An 18,357-nucleotide genomic window follows, 5' to 3' on the forward strand; every position below is an offset into this window, starting at 1 on the left:
TTTTCCATCTGCCCAGTCACATTTTCTTCATTTCTCCAAATTCCTGCATACAAATCTCCATGTCAGAGTCTCTCCAAGCCAATTTCAGACAATTGGTGCTAGGAATCACTACAGAAGCAGCCATTATAGTGGATTTCAGAGCCAAATCATGAAGCCCGATCAGTCTGTGGCATCTACAGTAAAACAGGAAAGATTTCATTGAATGGTGAACTTACCGGGATGAAAATGAATTACTGGGAAGAAAGCAATACCTGGCATTGGAAATATCCCAGATATTGGAGAAGTTTGAGTAATAGAGTAATTACAAGAAGTAACATTCACAAATAACATGGAATTGAATGAGAATAGCTGAGATAATCATTGCATTTCAGAAAAAAAATGAAAGGCAGAGGGTGGCACCAGATGATTTCAAGTGTTTTAGTCAAATTTTTCAATGAAACTATCAATCATTATATAGATACATGGTTACTATCTTAAATCAACATTGATAAGGAAACCATTTTAAGAAACAACTGCTAATAACATCATCAAAATATAGTGAAATACTTAGGAATAAACATAAATAAGGAGGCAAAAGAATTATAAAATGAAAATTATAAAACCCTGAATGAAACCAAAGACAAACTAGTGGAAAGACATCAGTGTTCATGGGTTACTAGACTTAAAATTGTTAAGATGTCAACAGTACCAAAAAAAATCTACAGAGTTAATACAATCCCTGTCAAAATGCCCATAATGTTTTTCACAAAAATAGAAAAATCCATCCTAAAATTCATATGGAATCTGAAGAGGCCCCAAATAGCCCAAAAAGGCTTGAAAGGAAGAATCAAGTTAGAGATTTCATACTTACTAGTTTCAAAACCTATTATAATGGGAAAAGTACAGTCTTTCCAACAAACTTTATTAACTGGGAATACACATGCAAAAGAATGAAATTGAATTCTTATTTTGCACCATATAAAAAAAACTTAATTTAAAATGGATCAAAAGCCTTTCAACCAGAACCGCCATCTTCCAGTAAGTTGCCAAAATGACCAACACATAGGGTAAGAAGAAAGGCCCCAGCTCTATGTTCTCTAGGCTTTTTAGAAAACATGTTGTTCCTTTGGCCATATACATGCAATCTACAAGAAAGGCGATAGGGCGCTGTTCAAAAAAGAATGCTCCACTAACATTATCACAGCTAAACTATAATGTTACCCTGCATGCAGTCGGCACTGTTGTAGACAAGCAAGTGTAGGGTTAGCACCCAAATGGCACACTGGTTACCAGAAAGGGCCTCAGGAATGTGGGTCTTGGTCACTCCACCAGGTCAGCCTCCTATACCAACAGAAGTGGAAACTCAGGGTGTCCTGCAGGTGACTTCACTCTAGAAGTCAAGCTATGTTTATGAAAAATTAAAAAAGAAGGAAAAGTGAAGGGGAGGAAAGGAAGGATAAGGAAGGAGAGAGAGACTAAGAAGTTAGTTTAAAGGGTTCCCTGCATGGCAATGCTTCTAGGAACTTCCCAGAGCAACCCAAGTCCTCTCAATAGAATACCCCTTATCCCTAGACCTCAAAGTTCCAGTGAGCATATCACAATCCAAAGTAGAAGTTCAGGAAATAACCCAAGATAAATGAAGGAAAATGGAAAAGAAATAACAAAATCAGGGCCTCCCTGGTGGCGCAGCGGTTGAGTGCTGGGTTGCAAAGCTGCCTGCAGCCTCTGCTGCACCAGTTCAATCCCCGGCTGCTCCCCGGCCACTGGAGGAGGCGCAGACCTCCTCTGCCGCCCACTGCTCCCCTCAGCAGTGTACTTTGGTCCTTCTGCCTGCTCTGCTCCCCGCTCTGTCTCTGGTGAATTCTCTCACCCTCCCGCGCTTCTGACTGTACCCAGTGCTTGTATAAATAAATAAATAAATCCTTAAAAAAAAGAGAGAGAGAAATAACAAAATCAGCCTGTCAAACAATAAAGATATTCATCAGATCTATATCAATTTTTCAACAAAATAAAAGAGGGGAAAATGAGGCTATGGAATAAGAAACTATCAAAAATGGGCCTCCCCGGTGGCGCAGCGGTTGAACGCCGTGCTATGAAGCTGTCTGCAGCCTCTGCAGCGCCGGTTCGATTCCCCGCCAGCCAGGGAGAACCCCACATGGCACAGCAGACCTCTCCTGCCTCGCCCGCTGCTCCCCTCAGCAGTGTCTTTGGTCCGTCTGCCTGTTCTGCTCCCCACTTTGGCTCTGGTGAATTCTCTCACCCTCCCGCGCTTCTGACCTGTACCCCAGTTCTTGTAAAAAATAAATAAACAAATCTTAAAACAAAAGAAACTATCAAAATGACATAGCTATTTTTACTGATTAAAATGAATATACAGAGTTATGCTAAGTAAACATTTAGATAGACATATAACTTATGAATGTAAACAGGTTAGAAATAACTAAAGATTCAAAGAAACAATGACAACTCACCACAGAAGGGGCACAAATATAAAAATTATAAAAAGAGAATAAAAGATAGTAGAGGAAAGGAAGTTCGAACATGTAATTAGTGATACTCCAGAAGGAGAAAGTAGGGAAAATGGGGTGGAGGGAAATATTCAAAGAGATTTATAATGAATGAGAATGCTCCTAACTGATGAGAGAGAGAGATCATTTATTTCAACGACACATACTTCTGAGTGTCCACTATAGAGCTGAGAGTGCTCCAAAAATGAGAATACAGTAAAGAGCAGTTAAAATAACTGCCATCATGAACTTAAACTCTGGTGGAGAGATTACAAAGGACAAACAAGAGAGACAAAGAAAGCGCACAGAAATTAAACACTGATAAGCGTTAAGGATTAAATGAAGGCAGAAAGGAGAGCTAGAAGGTCAGCGATTGCCATTTCGGATTGTGTGCTCAGGGAAAATCTATGAGAGGAAGCTGTCTGAGCAACAGTCTGAAAGACATGAGGCACCAAACAGATGAGTAGAAGAACAACTGCAAAATCTATAAGTATGTATGTCAATTTCTAGGGAAGGCATAGAGGCCAGGGAACTGTAACCAAAGAAACAAGGAAAGGGATAGGAGGTACCATCTGACAAGTAATGGGGATGGGCCAGATCATATAGCTAGGCCCATATGAAAATATTTGGGGGAGTGGGTCATTTGAGTAATAAGGAGTCAACTGTATGGTGAAGAAGGGAATTAGATTTTTTTTTAAGATTTATTTATTTATTTATACAAGCACCGGGTACAGTCAGAAGCGCAGGAGGGTGAGCGAATTCACCAGAGCCAGAGCAGGGAGCAGAGCAGGCAGAAGGACCAAAGTACACTGCTGAGGGGAGCAGTGGGCAGCAGGAGAGGTCTGCGCGCCATGTGGGACCCTGGCTGGTGGCCGGGTATCGAACTGGTGCTGCAGAGGCTGCGGGCAGCTTCGCAGCCAGCCCAGCACTCAACCTCTGAGCCACCAGGGAAGGCCCGGGAATTAGATTTTTTTTTTAAAGATTCATTTATTTATGCATATAAGAACTGGGGTACAGACCAGAGGTGTAGGGGGTGAGAGGATTCACCAGAGACAGAGTAGACTGACTGAAATACACTGGAGGGGAGCAGCAGGCGAGACAGGAGAGGTCTGCTGTGCCATATAGGTCACCTCCTTGGCCAGCTGGGGATTGAATTCATGCTGCAGTGGCTGCAGATAGCTTCTTAGTGCTGTGTCTTAACCCCTTGCACCACCAGGGAGGCCCCAGAAATTAGGCTTTTGATGGTAAACATAACATAGTATTTACAGATGTTAATCTGTAATGATACATACCTGAAATGTTATAAACGAACGCTAATTCAAATTAAAAAATTTTAAATAAGTGCGTGGGGAGTTAAGAATCTGTTGTAGACTCAGTGCTAAGGTAGATCATTTCTCTCAGCGAGTCTGTATGTGCATGATGCATGGAGATTGTTCAAACTTCTATTTCTACTGGTCCTTTGCACTTCACCTATTTGATGTAGACTTAATTCATTTCCTGTAAAAACTCACCAATAACCTAAGCTATGGTCAAGTCCATAGCTTGTCTTTGCCTTACTTGAATCTTCTCTTGTAAGATTGTCTTTGCCTTACTTGAATCTTCTGCCATATTTGAAGTTGATGTCTATGATCTTCTCCTGAAAATTCCTATCTAGTAGCTTCTGTCATGGCATCTCTGGTGATTTCGTCTGTTTCCCTTGTGTTTCATCTGTTCCTGAGGTCACTCAACTACATGTGCAATTCCAGGCCCCATTCCTCCCCATCTGCAGTTCTCTGACACAGTCAGCCCTCTGTGTGAAGGTCCCAACTATTTCCCTCCAGCTTAGATGGGTTCCCAGCCTTCACTCTCTCACTTCAGCTCACTATTGAATGAATCTTTGCTGCTCTCCTGATGGCACCTCTTGCTCAACAAATCCAAAATAAAAATCACATCCTCCTTTCTGCCCTTGCATTTATTTCCTTGCTATTACTGCCTTGCTATCACTTCCTTCCAGCCAGTGACTTGAACCACCAGAACCAGATTTCTCCTCAACTCCTCTTGCTCTCAGGTTAAATCTCAATGAAAGTTCTGCTTCTGTGTTTGTTTCTTAATATTCTATCTACTATGTCCATTGGTGCTCCCAAACAAATATAGTAGATTTCCCTTTTATATTAGATCTGTCATTCTTGGCAAAACCTGTAGGAGATGTTTGCTCAGTGATCAAGGTTGATCTCCCTTAAGCTATCCTACCAGCCAACATGTACACTGACAGCTTCAGGAGTCCAGAAGGTAGAGCATACAAGAGTCAGTAAGACATGTTTGAACAAGGGTAGGAACAAAGAGATGTTGAGAATAAAACAAGAAGCATAGACGTTCATCATTTGTAGCTTTTGTTTTTATAAAATTTATGATTGTAATTTTCCATGTAGCTTTTATTAATATACAGTTGTATATTTCTAGTGCAAGAATGTCTTACAACACCTTGTGAACTCTTAAAGACAATGCTTAATTCTTCTTTAAGTCCAACTAATTGCTTAAAAATTAGTAGTGACAAAAAGGATGTATCAATCATAGCTATGACTATGGATTAGAATCTGGATAGTGGTTACTCTTTTTTATTGTGATAAAGTATTGTGTCCTAAAATTTTCCATTTTAACCATGTGCAGTTATAGATCATTGGTATTTAATATATTGATAATGTTGTGCAACATGGGTCACTGTCCATCTCCGTATTTTTTCATCTTCCCCAAGTGGAAATCTATACTCATTCAACACTAACACCCCAGCCTGCCACAGCCCCTAGCAACCACCATTTTACCTCCTGCCTATGAGAATTTGATTTCTCTAAGAACCCATATATATGTATTATCTAATTTAAAAACTTTGAAAAGGCACAATTAGTACCAACTAGCAATCTACCCCTAGGTATATACAATAAGTATATGTGTAAAGAGTCCATGATTTAAATCAATTTTGTTTGGAGGGAAGACAGCAGACCCGCCAAGGGTCTTTCATGGGGTCCTGTGTTTTGCGTTCATGAGTTCAATTAATCCTCATGACATCCCTGCAGTGGAGGGATGTTATACTTCCTCCTCACAGATGAAGGATGGTAAGTTTCTAAAAGTTACCTGCTCACATTAAAATACAGCTGAATAAAATTAAAATGTGACATTTTGATTTTCATAACTTCTGCTTTATCCAAGGCTCCTCATCCTTAATAAATAAACTTTGATGTCTAAAGGAGTAAAGGGATGTGACGCATACAACCTACCCTCAAATAGCTAAGAAATAACCATACTGGGCCTCCCCTGGTGGCGCAGCGGTTGAGCGCTGGGTTGCAAAGCTGCCCGCAGCCTCTGCAGCGCCAGTTCGATCCCCGGCTGCTCCCCGGCCACCAGAGAAGGGTCCCACATGGCGCGCAAACCTCTCCTGCCGCCCGCTGCTCCCCTCAGCAGTGTACTTCGGTCCTTCTGCCTGCTCTGCTCCCCGCTCTGGCTCTGGTGAATTCTCTCACCCTCCCACGCTTCTGACTGTACCCAGTGCTTGTATAAACAAATAAATAAATCTTTAAAAAAAAAAAAAAAAGAAATAACCATACATCTATATGAGCAGGGAGAAAGAGAGTGACCAAGCAAAATGGCTTTAAAAAAAAAAAAAAAGTGAATTTGGTTATGGTAGGATTATCATAGTTCCATCACATTTTTTAATATTTTATTTTTTATGATTTTTACATCATTTATCATCTTTGTACAATGTATGCATTTTCATTTTGGTTATATTCCAAACACAATTGCAACCCCCCTTATTTTGACTCTAGTTCTTCCTCTCCCTGCCCCTCCGTAATCCCCCCACCCCGTACTGTGTCTCTGGTTTATAGTTGCTTGTTGATTTTGATTATTACTTTGCATTGATTAGTCTTTTTCCTGGTCTCTTATTTAAGTTTTCTAAATTCCTGCTATGAGTGAGACCATCCGGTATTTTTCTTTTTCTTTCTGGCTTATTTCGCTGAGCATGATCCCTTCTAGCTCCATCCATGTTGCTGCAAACTGCATGTGTTTATCTTTTTTGATTGCTGAGTAATATTCCATGGTGTATATGTACCACATCTTCTTGATCCATCATATTTTAATAGCTGCTGTTCCTCTACCCTTCTGGGAAGTCGGAAGAGGCTAGGAGCATGTCCTCTGCCACCTTCAAACCATGCTTAGGCAGCTCCTCAGATATTTATTTTGCCCATTACTCCCCAAATCCTTGTTCTTTCCAACTTGTAATGAAACCACTGAGTTATCTGCAATAAGTATTTTGAGCACCTCCCAGATCAGGGATATTGATGGTGAATGAAAAAAAGAAGGAGGAGATTATGGATGTCCTTAACATATGTTCACAAATTCAATGATCTGTTCCTCTGTAAGAGGTGTAGTGGTAGTGGAGGCTGTGAAAGTACACATTTGTAGAGGTTTGAACCTATGAACCCAGAGCAGATACAAAGATGGAAGCCTACTTTACCTCAATAAACATACCTAGGGTGGGGGAGGGGTAGACTCTAGTTTCTCTCCCCATGTCTGTGGGCTGTGCTCTTTCCTATTTAATACAATAAAACAGGGGTGACAAGACTGATATCAGAGGGTAGGTAATAAAAGGCACAGCAGGGCCTCCCTGTGGTGCAAGGGGTTAAGTCTCAGTGCTATAAAGCTATCAGCAGCCACTGTAGCACACAGGCCGGATCCCCAGCCAGGGAGCTAACCCACATATGGTGCAGCAGACCTCTCCAGTCTCGCCCACTTTTCCCCTCAGCAGTGTCTTTCAGGAGATCCTCCTGTTCTGCTCCCCACTTTGTCTCTGGTGAATCCTCTCACGTCCTGCACCTCTGGCCTGCACCCCAGTTCTTGTATGCATAAATAAATAAAATAAACCTTTTTTAAAAATGAATAAAAGGGCACAGCATGGGGCTACAAGCTCAGTTTTTCATTCACTCTGAGCCCAGGTCTGGGGGAAAACATTTGCCGTGCCATTAGGACACTCAAGCTGTCAATGGAAAGGTCCAGGGTTCTAATAACTAAAGCCACCTACCAAGAGATATGTGACGTCATCTTGGTAGCAGACCATTGGGCTTTGCCTTTAGCTGACTGCAACCTCCAAAAAATCCTGACTGCAACTTTCAGGAGCCCCTGAGCCAGAAACCCCAAGCTTAGTCATTTTCTGATTCCCCAGAAAATGGAACTACAAATTAGAAAGTACATGTTTTATTCAGTAAATTTGGGGTAATTTGTTATATAGATAATTAATAAGCAGGGTAAAGGGAACTGTGTTCTTTGTATTATCTTAGCAACTTTTCTGTAAGTTTGAAAATATTTTCAAGTAAGAATCTTTGTAAAAATTTAGTAAATAAATATGCTAAGTATACATTTGATTCTTGATTCCAACACAAACTAGATACTGAATTTTGGGAAACATTTACCATTCTGAAGTTCATCTGTTGCGAAGACTGAAAAAGTCACCTTTTTTCAAAAAAGGTAGGAGAAAACTTTTGGAGGTGAAAAGCATGTTTATGGCTTTGATTGTGGTAATGGTTTCACAGATGGAGAGTTTCCCCAAACTTAAGTTGTATACTTAATATGTACAACATTTTGTATGTCAATCATACCCCAATAAGAAGGTTGTTTTCCCTAAAAGGAAAAGATCATCTTTTCTCAATTTCATTGATTTACCAATCATTTACATAATATAATTTTGTAATATAATTACAATATATATATATATAATTTTGGGACTTCAGTCTCACCTCTCCATAGGAGAACATATTTCACACAATCTCCACTGAAACTGAAGGGCAAATGCCCTTTATTCCCTCTCCCCATCTCCATGCCCCTACGCCCATCCTCTCTGGTAACCATTATATTGTTCACGGAGTCTAAAAATTAATTTTGCTGTATTTTACCAGTTTATTTTTCTTTGGTTATTTATAGTCTATGAATAAGTAAATAGGCAAATGCTTTTCACTTTCTGGCTTCTTTCGCGTGGCATAATCACTTTGAGGTTCATGTATTTTGTTGCAAAACATACTTTTGTAATATTTACAACAAATGAGTAAAAGGCAGGGTGTAATGGGCAGGGTGAGGGGCACCCCAGAACCCCAAACCTACCCTTCTAAATAGGTTCTGCCAGCTGCCACATTAAGACAAAACATACTCTAGTGCATGAAACCTTTAATGGAAAAGAACTTTAATATAATTTGTGTACAATACAGAAAAGGGGAAGAATGGGAAAGAACAAAGTTTCTAAACTAAGCACCTGAAGTTACCCATCCCCTCTGGGTAAATGCCCAAACAGGGTTGGCCCAAGCAGGGCCACTGAGGCCCGAAAGCCTGACACAAGTCTAAAGCATCTTTTGGTGGGGACCCACAGAAAAGGGTAAGAAACAACCAGTCAAGTCTGGCAGGAAAAGAGCAAAATCATTATCAAGATAAAAGCTGCCATTGGGAACCTCCCCACGGGCCTCTCACCCACATCTGTGTCACCCAGTCCACAACCAAAAGGCAAGCACAGTTTCTTCACGTGTCTCTCTGCTCCATGTTCCTCCTCCAGGTCTCCTTCTGGCTCTCCATCCTGCTTCCTTCCTTCCTCAGTCTCCTCTGCAGCTTCTTCTCCACCTGCTCAGCTCCACCCTCCCTTGGGTGGGGCAGGGAAGTTGGAACCTCCCCTCTCCTGGGACCAACCTGTTACATATATTCACTTGCTTTATCCAATCATCTGTCAATGTGCATTTCGGCTGGTTCCATCACTTGTTTATGTGAGTAACACTGCTATGAAGACAGCTGTACATAAATTTAAAAAAAAAAAAGATAATATTTTAAAGTCACTAGAGAAGTTGACATATCATCAGTGTGCGATAAAAGTATTTAATAAGTTGAGATTGTTTTAGTTTTTGTTTATATTATTAATAATATTATAGCAATCTCAACTTTCAGGAATAAACTGCCACAAGCATTCCACTTTAGGATCTTTCCCAAAGCAAAATCACTATTCTCCATTACTCCGAATATTAAAAGCCAAGCTGGGTCTCTTTCATAACGGAGTGTCTATTCAGTTATTTCTTTAGAATGACCAAAGTCATATTAGTACTAATAGTGAGAAAGTTTGATTATCGTGCTATGGCGTTTTGTTTTGTTTTGTTTCTTTTTGCCCCCTACTGGTCATTAAAGAATTTCCCTCTATTGACTTCTCAACTACAACCACCCCAATTGGGCTACACAGATACCATTTGGGCGGAGCAAAAGTTAGTCGAGACTATCGTGATGTTTGCGACTTTGGTTTCACCTACCTCAATGCAATTTCATCCTCATATACTTCCGCAACTGAATTTTGCGTGAGAAATCAAAGCGTCCATCACTCGAGGCTGGTCCTCATGGGGAATCCCGAGTGCTGCGCTCCGGGAAGAAACCCTCAGAGCTCCAAGCACACGCTCCCAGGACAAGCTCACAAGAGGGATTTTGCATATGCTCCTGGGCCCCAGGCGCCCTCTGTCCTAGAGACCTCGCACCGCCGGCCGGACACAGGCTCCCAAGCCTTCTGCAGGCCTGGAAGAGAGCCACCTCCAGCGCCGGCCAGGTGATGGGCACCCGACCCCGCAGCCCCAGCGCCTACCCTGCACCCTGCTGGGGACCACAGCCCGGGGAACCCCGCCCTGCCAAGCGCCCACGACACCTGGAGTCCCAGGGCCCCAACTTCCAGATGCCGCCCAACCTGGCAGACCTCACCGGACCCCAGGCAGCAGAAATGGTCACCATGGCGGTCCTGCCCGCAGGCTGTGCCCTAAAGGTGCCCCTGGACGACGTCGACCTGGTGCTGGAACCCGAGCCAACTTCGGTCCTGCAGGTGCGTCTCAGAGGGCACACTCTCGTGCTGGTTCCCGAGGCCCTCCTCCTCTTGGAAGACCTACACCTAGGAGGGCAGGGCCACCTTCCTGCCGGCCTGGAACCCAGCCCTTTCCTGGGTGCTGAGGGAGAGGCCGTCACCCTCCAGCAGAGATTCTTCTGCACCAGTACCCGAGAGATGGCTGCCCAAGGGGTCGTCCACCAGGACGCGGGCCACCAGCTCCCTCCGCCTTGGATGGACCATGCAGCGGGGTCAGGCGCTGGACTCCGCCCTGTGGCTCCTCAGGTAGCTAGCCCCCACCTCCAGGGCCCCGTGCCAGAGCCCTGGCCTTGGGCCCCCACCCCTAGTCCAGAGAGACGCTCTCCTGGCCCCTACTTCAGCCTCAGGTTGCGCCTTCTGGAGCCTTTCCCCAACTCACCCCTGCAACCTCTACCTCCAACGCCGAATCCAGGTCCCCAAGCACGCCCGCAGCGCCCTCGGCGCCCTCAGCATCTTCACCCCAAAGCCCGGAGACGCCTGTTCCTGAATTGAACTGGCCCCTTCCCACAGGCAGGGACAATTCTGATTGCACCCCCACCTGCCTCAGTGCCCTACGGGACTCCCAGAGTCTTTGCGCTGGCCAACCAGCCACCTGGAGATAGGGCACCTCCCCTGCAAATCATGGCTTTTCCCTGAGACTGCCTGCTTAGGAGATGAAGACACCAAGAGAAAACATATTCTAGACCTCACCTTAGAAATGGAACACCTGCCCAGCGGTTCCAAACAATGACTTTTCTAAGTCTGGGCTTCTTTCAAGATCATCCTCAAGACCCTCCCCCCACCTTGGCACCATTGACTTTCTCTCCAACCAGTCTCCAGCGCTGTGCTGCTGCTCCCCTGTTCCTCCCCAAACCAAGAAATGTGCATTTCTTATCTTGTCAGTTTCCTTGTATGCTTTCCCATACTTTACAATAAAAACTCTTCATTTATAAAGACTTTTCCTTTTTGGCATTTTTGCTAGAACACTTGGTGTTTCTAACTCTCTACAAGAAAACTGAAAAGGGAATGATGTTTCCCGTAGGATAGCCTTTAATATTTCTTCCCACTCTACCTGTATGTGGTAAACTATCTTGGTGTTGTACATATGATGATGTTGATAGTCTTGTATGTCTGAAAATATACGTTCATTCTTAATTCCAGAATATTTAACTACCCTAAAGATGTCAGTATTAGTGCCATCTTCTGTTGCTGGTTTTGCAGGCAAGAAGTCTTGTACCAATCAAGTTGTTAATTCACATGTGAATTAACTGTTAATTTGAGCATATGTTGGAAGGACAAATTTGATGTTCTACAGTTTCATATAACATGCTAAGGAGTACATTCTATTATTGCTTGATTTGACCCAATTTGATTAACTATAATAGGGAAACTATCTCTTATATGAAATGCCACAGAATGTTAGGCTTTATACTCCGGATATCCTACATATCCCCACATCTGAAATAAAGTCAAAAATATATAATGGTATGCTCAATCTCCCATGACTCCTAACATCCTAATATCACATGTGTGCAACTTACCGATTTCAGCTTCCTTTATCCTTTTATCCAGCTTACTAATCTTTTTATCAACTGTTTACAGTATGTGTTAACGTCTATAAAAAAGCTTCATTTCGATCTATATATTTACTTTTTAAAATTTTTACTTTCCTTCTCTCATTTCATACCTTTCCTCACTAAGTCTCATAAACTTCTTTTTTTGGTTCATGTATAGTATTCAATTCTTCAGGTTTTTAAAGTTTTTTTTGTAAAAGATTTATTTATTTATTTATGCATACAAGAGCTGGGGTACAGGCCAGAGATGAGGAGTGGGGGGTGAGAGGATCCACCAGAGACAGAGTGGGGAACAGAACAGGCAGACTGACTGAAGTACACTGCTGAGGGGAGCAGCGGGCGAGTCCAGAGGGTTCTGCTGCACCATGTGGGACCCTCTCCGGCCGGCCAGGGATCGAACTCATGCTGCAGAGGCTGTGGATTGCTTCATAGTGCTATGCTTAACCCCTTGTGCCACCAGGGAGGCCAGGTTTTAAAAGTTTTTAACATTAGTTAACAGCTAAATTGACTCCATTTCCTCACAGGTAAGATATCCCACTATTGGCCCTTAATCACATTGGATTGTCTCGTGTGCTTTGTGAATTTCATCAGTGGACACATTAATAAGGATTTATCTTCTGCATCTCACATTAAAGAAGTTTACATTTTGCCATTTGTAGTCTTTCCAGGCCACAGCTCAGAATCAGGGATTTGGAAACTTGTAACGTGTCTCTCCAGAGAGCCACAGGACTAGTTCCCAAGCAGGCCCACGTGGCCATTCCCAGTGGAAATCTGTCTTTCCTGGATCAAGACAAGAACAACCATGAAGCAGCTGTCAGTGCCTTTGCAACCTCTGATGACTGACAGTAGGCCAACCTTCAGCCCACGCAAACCAAGAGAAAGCCCAGTGACAACCAGCTATTTTATCTTGTAACCACAAATACATCAACATATCAGCAGCTCCCTCAGAAATCAAATTCTTCTATTCCTGACTCCTGGAGGCCGATAGCTTTCTTTTATAAGTAGATGTCAATATTTAATATGGTTTAAAATTTCCTATCCATTGAGATTTTTATTTCTGGTTCTTGATCCTATTTTGTCATCTGTGACAAAGGATTTGAAGCCATATAACACATAGTGGGAATTCCCCAATCTGACATCTCCACAATTCTCACCACATCTAAACCATCCTTCCTTCCTTCCCCTACAATGTACAGCATGCTTTCATATGTTTGTTGGTCATCTATGTAGCTTCATTGGTGGAATGACCTTGCAGATCCTCTGCCCACTTATTAAATGGATTGTTTGGTTTTTTTTTTAATGGATGGTTTTGGGTTTTTTTTAAGATTTATTTATTTATACAATAACCGGGGTACAAGCCAGATGTGCAGGAGAGTGAGAGGATTCACCAGAGACAGAGCAGGGAACAGAACAGGCACACTGACGAAATACACTGCTGAGGAGAGCAGCAGGCAAGACAGGAGAGGCCTGCTTCGCCATGTGGGATTCTTGCCCGCCGGCGGGCTGGGATCAAACCCGCACTGCAGAGGCTGCCGACAGCTTCACAGTGCAGCACTCAACCTTCTGCGCCACTAGGGAGGTCCTAAATGGGCTGTATTTTTCATTGTTGTTGAGTTTATGACTTGTTTGTCTATATTGGATCATAATTTTTTATACGCTATATGGTTTACAATTATTTCTCCCATGCAGTAACTGTCTTTTCACTTTGATGATGATTTCTTTCCCTGTGCAGAAGCCTATTAGTGTCACATGGTCCCATTTGTTTATATTTTCTTTTGTTCACTTACTGTTGCTGACAAATCCACAAAAATATCACTGAGACCAATGAAAAGAGGCTTTTACCTGTGTTACCTTCTGTGTGTTGTATGGTTTCAAATCCCATATTCATATTTCTTACCCATTTTAAGTTGATTTTAGCATATGGTATAAGATAGTGGTCTAGTTTCATTTTGTTCCAAGTAGCTGTCTGGTTTTGCAGACACCATTTGTTGAAGATATTGTTCTTTCTCTGTTGCCTTCTTGGATCAGAGAATCAACAATGTCAAAATGACCATTTTACCTAAAGTAATGTAGAGATTTAATACAATCCCTGTTAATATTCCAATGGCATTATCACAGAACAAGATATTTAAAATTTATAGGAAATTATAAAAGAAATTTTCACAGGCAAAACAATCCTAAGATAAAAGAACAAAAACGGAGGTATCATGCTCCCTGACTTCATGCTATGCTACAAAGCTACATTATTCAAAACAATATGGCATAAGCATTAAAAACTGGATCACAGATGACAAAACAGAATCAAGAACAAGAAATAAAACTGTATGTATATGGTTTTGTTTTATTTATATATATTTACATATATATGCAACTTATTTACAACATTAAAGATTTGTTTTTAATGACTTATTTGCAGGGGAGAGAAAATTAATTTCTATAATCTCACAGCCCTGAATAAAATCTCAGGCTTCCAAATTTTGATATTGCCAGGAGGTAATCTAACATGGAAAAGCAGGGAGGGAGGAGGGGGAATAGTGAGATGGGGGTTGGAGGGGATGATAGCTCACAATACAGAAGGAGATGGAATATAACTGTGTCTGTCTCAGCTATGATGGCAGGTCAGATGGAACACAAGCTATTTAGTGGGAGGGGTAGTGTAAGGTATTCCTTGATGGATGATTAAGCAGGTAAAAGTAAAACAAATCTCTGAGGAAAATACATCTTGTACCCAGGCTCTAGTGTCTTCCAAGATAACATCCAACTGATTCTAAGCTCATAACCTAAAATCAAAAAACACATATGGAACAAACCACCATAAGTGAGAATAAATTAATCACAACCAAACTCCCCCCCCCAGGAAAGGAAGAATCAGACCCTCAAATGTTAGAAATTGATGAAATATTAGATATAAAATATTTTCAATACTTTTAATTTGATTGAGGACAAAAGAGGACTAAGGAGAAAATAAAAGCCATGACAACTTTCTGCTACAAAATCAAAATAAACAAATACATCTTGTTTCTATATGTAAATGACAAACTAAAGAAAAGAAGTCAAGAAAAACGTCCCTGGGCCTCCCTGGTGGCGCAAGGGGTTAAGCACAGCACTGTGAAGCTATCTGCAGCCTCTGCAGCATGAGTTCGATGCCCAGCCAACTAAGAAGATACCCACATGGCGCAGCAGACCTCTCCTGTCTCACCCGCTGCTCCCCTCAGCAGTGCACTTCAGTCAATCACCTTATTCTGTTTCCCAATCTGTCTCTGGTGAATCCTCTCACATACACATCCCACCTCTGGCCTATACCCCAATTCTTGTATGCATATATAAATAAATCTTTAAAAAGAAAAAAATCCCACTGACTATCACATCCAAAAGAATTAGGTACCTAGAAATAAGCTTAACATGGCGCAAGTCATGAACCACACACATATGCACAGTTTATTTACAACTAAGGAATCAAGAGCATACAGTTGAAAAAAGAAACTCTTTTCAACAAACAGTGTCGGGTAAACTGTAAAACCATATACCAAAAAGTAAAATTCTCCCATCATACACAAAAAGCAAATTAAAATAAATAGATAGAAGAACTGAATATAAGATATAAGAACTGAACTCATAAGATACATGGAAGAAATCATAGATAAGACACTGCATGACATCAACTACAGAGATTTCTTTCGAGAATCCACTCCAACAGAAAGGGAAAACAAATAGAAAAGGAAAAAATGGTACACATCAAAATAAAAAGCATTTACACAGCAAAAGTAGCTAACATTAAAAAAAAGACATCTATGCAAAATAAGGGGGGTGGGAATTGTATGGGTAATATAACCAAGATGAAAATGCATACATTGTACAAAAATGAAAAATGATGTAAAAAATATATAAAAGAAAAGAAAAGAAGTTAGAAAAAAAAAGGAATTAATGAACATAATACATGACCAAAAAATAAAAATAAAATGTTTTCCACCCTCATAAAAAAATCAATCAATTTTTTAAATGCAAAATAAATTTAACAAGAAAAGCAATAGACTATCATCAGGTTTTTAGTTTAATTATAGACATATTTGTATGCTTTTAAAATTATTTATTTAGTTATACTTAACTGGATGGTTACTATCCTATTATGTGTGAAAGGTTTAATGTTTTTTTTTCTTTTTTTTTCTTTTTTTTAATAATAAATTTTATTTTTATATTCCCCCATACAATTTCTTTTTTTTTAAATAATAAATTTTATTTTTATATTCCCCATACAATTGCAGCCCCCCCATTCTGACCCCAATCCCTCCCCTCCCGCCCCGCCCCCCTAAAAGTGTCTCTGGTTCATAGTTTTTTGTTGATTTTGATTTTCACTTTCTTATAGTTATTCATTTTCCTGGTCCCTTATTTAAGTTTTCTAGATTCCTGCTATGAGTGAGACCATCCGGTATATTTCTTTTTCTTTCTGGCTTATTTCGCTGAGCATGATCCCTTCCAGCGCCATCCATGTTGCTGCAAATTGCATGTGTTTATCTTTTTTGAATGCTGAGTAATATTCCATGGTATATATGTACCACATCTTCTTGATCCAGTCATCTATTTTGGGGCATTTGGGTTGTTTCCAAAGCTTAGCTATTGTAAACAGTGCTGCTATAAACATAGGGGTGCAGGTGTTCTTTGGAATTGATGTTTCTGTGTCCTTTGGGTAAATACCTAGGAGTGGAATTGCTGGATCATATGGAAGCTCTATGTTTAGTAGGTCCAGAAATCTCCACACAGCTCTCCACAGTGGTTGGACCAGTTTGCACTCCCACCAACAGTGCAGAAGAGTTCCTTTTTCTCCACATCCTCGCCAACATTTGTTGTTGCTAGTTTTTTTAATATGTGCCATTCTCACTGGTGTAAGATGGTATCTCATGGTAGTTTTGATTCGCATTTCCCTGATGACAAGTGATGTTGAACATTTTTTCATATGCCTGTTGGCCATTTGCATTTCCTCTTCAGAGAAGTTTCTTTTTAGCTCTTCAGCCCATTTTTTGACTGGATTATTTTCTTTGTTGTTGTTGAGTCTCATCAGCTCTTTGCAGATTTTTGTGATCAGTCCTTTATCATTAGTGTTGGGTGCAAAAATGTTCTCCCAGTTGGTGGGGTTTCTCTTTGTTTTGGTTATTGTCTCTTTTGCTGTGCAGAAGCTCTTTAATTTGATGTAGTCCCAGCCGTTTATCTTTGCCTTCACTATCACTGCTTTGGGTGATGTGTCTCTAAAGATGTCTTTGATGTGCAAATCACGTAGTGTTTCGCCTATATTTCCTTCTATATATTTTATGGTTTCAGGTCTTATGTCTAGTTCTTTAATCCATTTTGAGTTGATTTTTGTGTATGGTGTGAGGTAGTGGTCAAGCTTCATTCTTTTGCATGTAGCTACCCAGTTTTCCCAGCACCATTTTTTGAACAAACTTTCTTTGCTCCAATGCATAGTCTTTACTCCTTTGTCAAAGATTAGTTGACCATAAATCTGTGGGTTTATTTCTGGATTTTCTATTCGATTCCATTGGTCTATATGTCTGTTCTTGTTCCAATACCATGCAGTTTTGATGATTATGGCTTTGTAGTATAGTTTGAAGTCTGGGAGTGTGATGCCTCCATTCCCTTCTTTTTTTTTAGGAGAGCTTTGGCTATTTGGGGGTTTTTGTGATTCCATATGAATTTCATCAATAATTGTTCTATTTCTTTGAAGAATGACATTGAAATTTTGATTGGAATAGCATTGAATCTGTATATTGCTTTTGGAAGGATGGCCATTTTGATAATGTTTATTCTTCCAATCCATGAGCAGGGGATGTCTTTCCATTTCTTTGTGTCTTCTTCTATTTCTTTTAACAGTGTTTTATAGTTTTCTTTGTATAGGTCCTTTACCTCTTTTGTTAGATTTATTCCCAAATATTTGATTTTTTTTGTTTCAATAAAAAAAGGGATGGTTTTTTTGATTTCTTCTTCTTCAGATTTATTGTTTGTGTATAGGAAGGCTACTGACTTTTGCGTGTTGATTTTGTATCCTGCCACTTTACTGAACTGATTGATGAGTTGAATTAGTTTTTCTGTGGACTTTTTGGGGTTCTCTATGTATATTATCATATCATCTGCAAATAGTGATAGTTTGACTTCTTTTCCTATTTGGATTCCTTGAATGTCTTTCTCTTGTCTTATTGCTCTGGCTAGGACTTCCAGTATTATATTGAAAAGCAGTGGTGAGAGTGGACATCCTTGTCTTGTTCCAGATCTTAATGGAATTGCTTTCAGCTTTTCACCATTGAGAATGATACTGGCTGTTGGCTTGTCATAGATGGCCTTTATGATGTTGAGGTATGTTCCTTGTATCCCAAGAATTTCAAGGGTTTTTATCATGAATGGGTGTTGCACTTTGTCGAAAGCTTTCTCAGCATCT

At 40.7% G+C, this 18,357-nt stretch overlaps 1 protein-coding gene across 1 annotated transcript; it reads left to right on the forward strand.

The window, feature by feature from the left end:
• Nucleotides 1-10,077: 10,077 nt before the first annotated feature.
• Nucleotides 10,078-10,872, forward strand: LOC119258207 (proline-rich protein 23A-like). Its single transcript, XM_037526665.1, has one exon. It carries the CDS (start codon nucleotides 10,078-10,080, stop codon nucleotides 10,870-10,872), a length of 795 nt encoding a protein of 264 aa, XP_037382562.1.
• Nucleotides 10,873-18,357: the final 7,485 nt, after the last annotated feature.

The sequence above is a fragment of the Talpa occidentalis genome, unplaced genomic scaffold (assembly GCF_014898055.3).
Source record: "Talpa occidentalis isolate TD23 unplaced genomic scaffold, MPIMG_talOcc4v2.1 talOcc4.4, whole genome shotgun sequence".
Classification (NCBI taxonomy): Eukaryota; Metazoa; Chordata; class Mammalia; order Eulipotyphla; family Talpidae; genus Talpa; species Talpa occidentalis.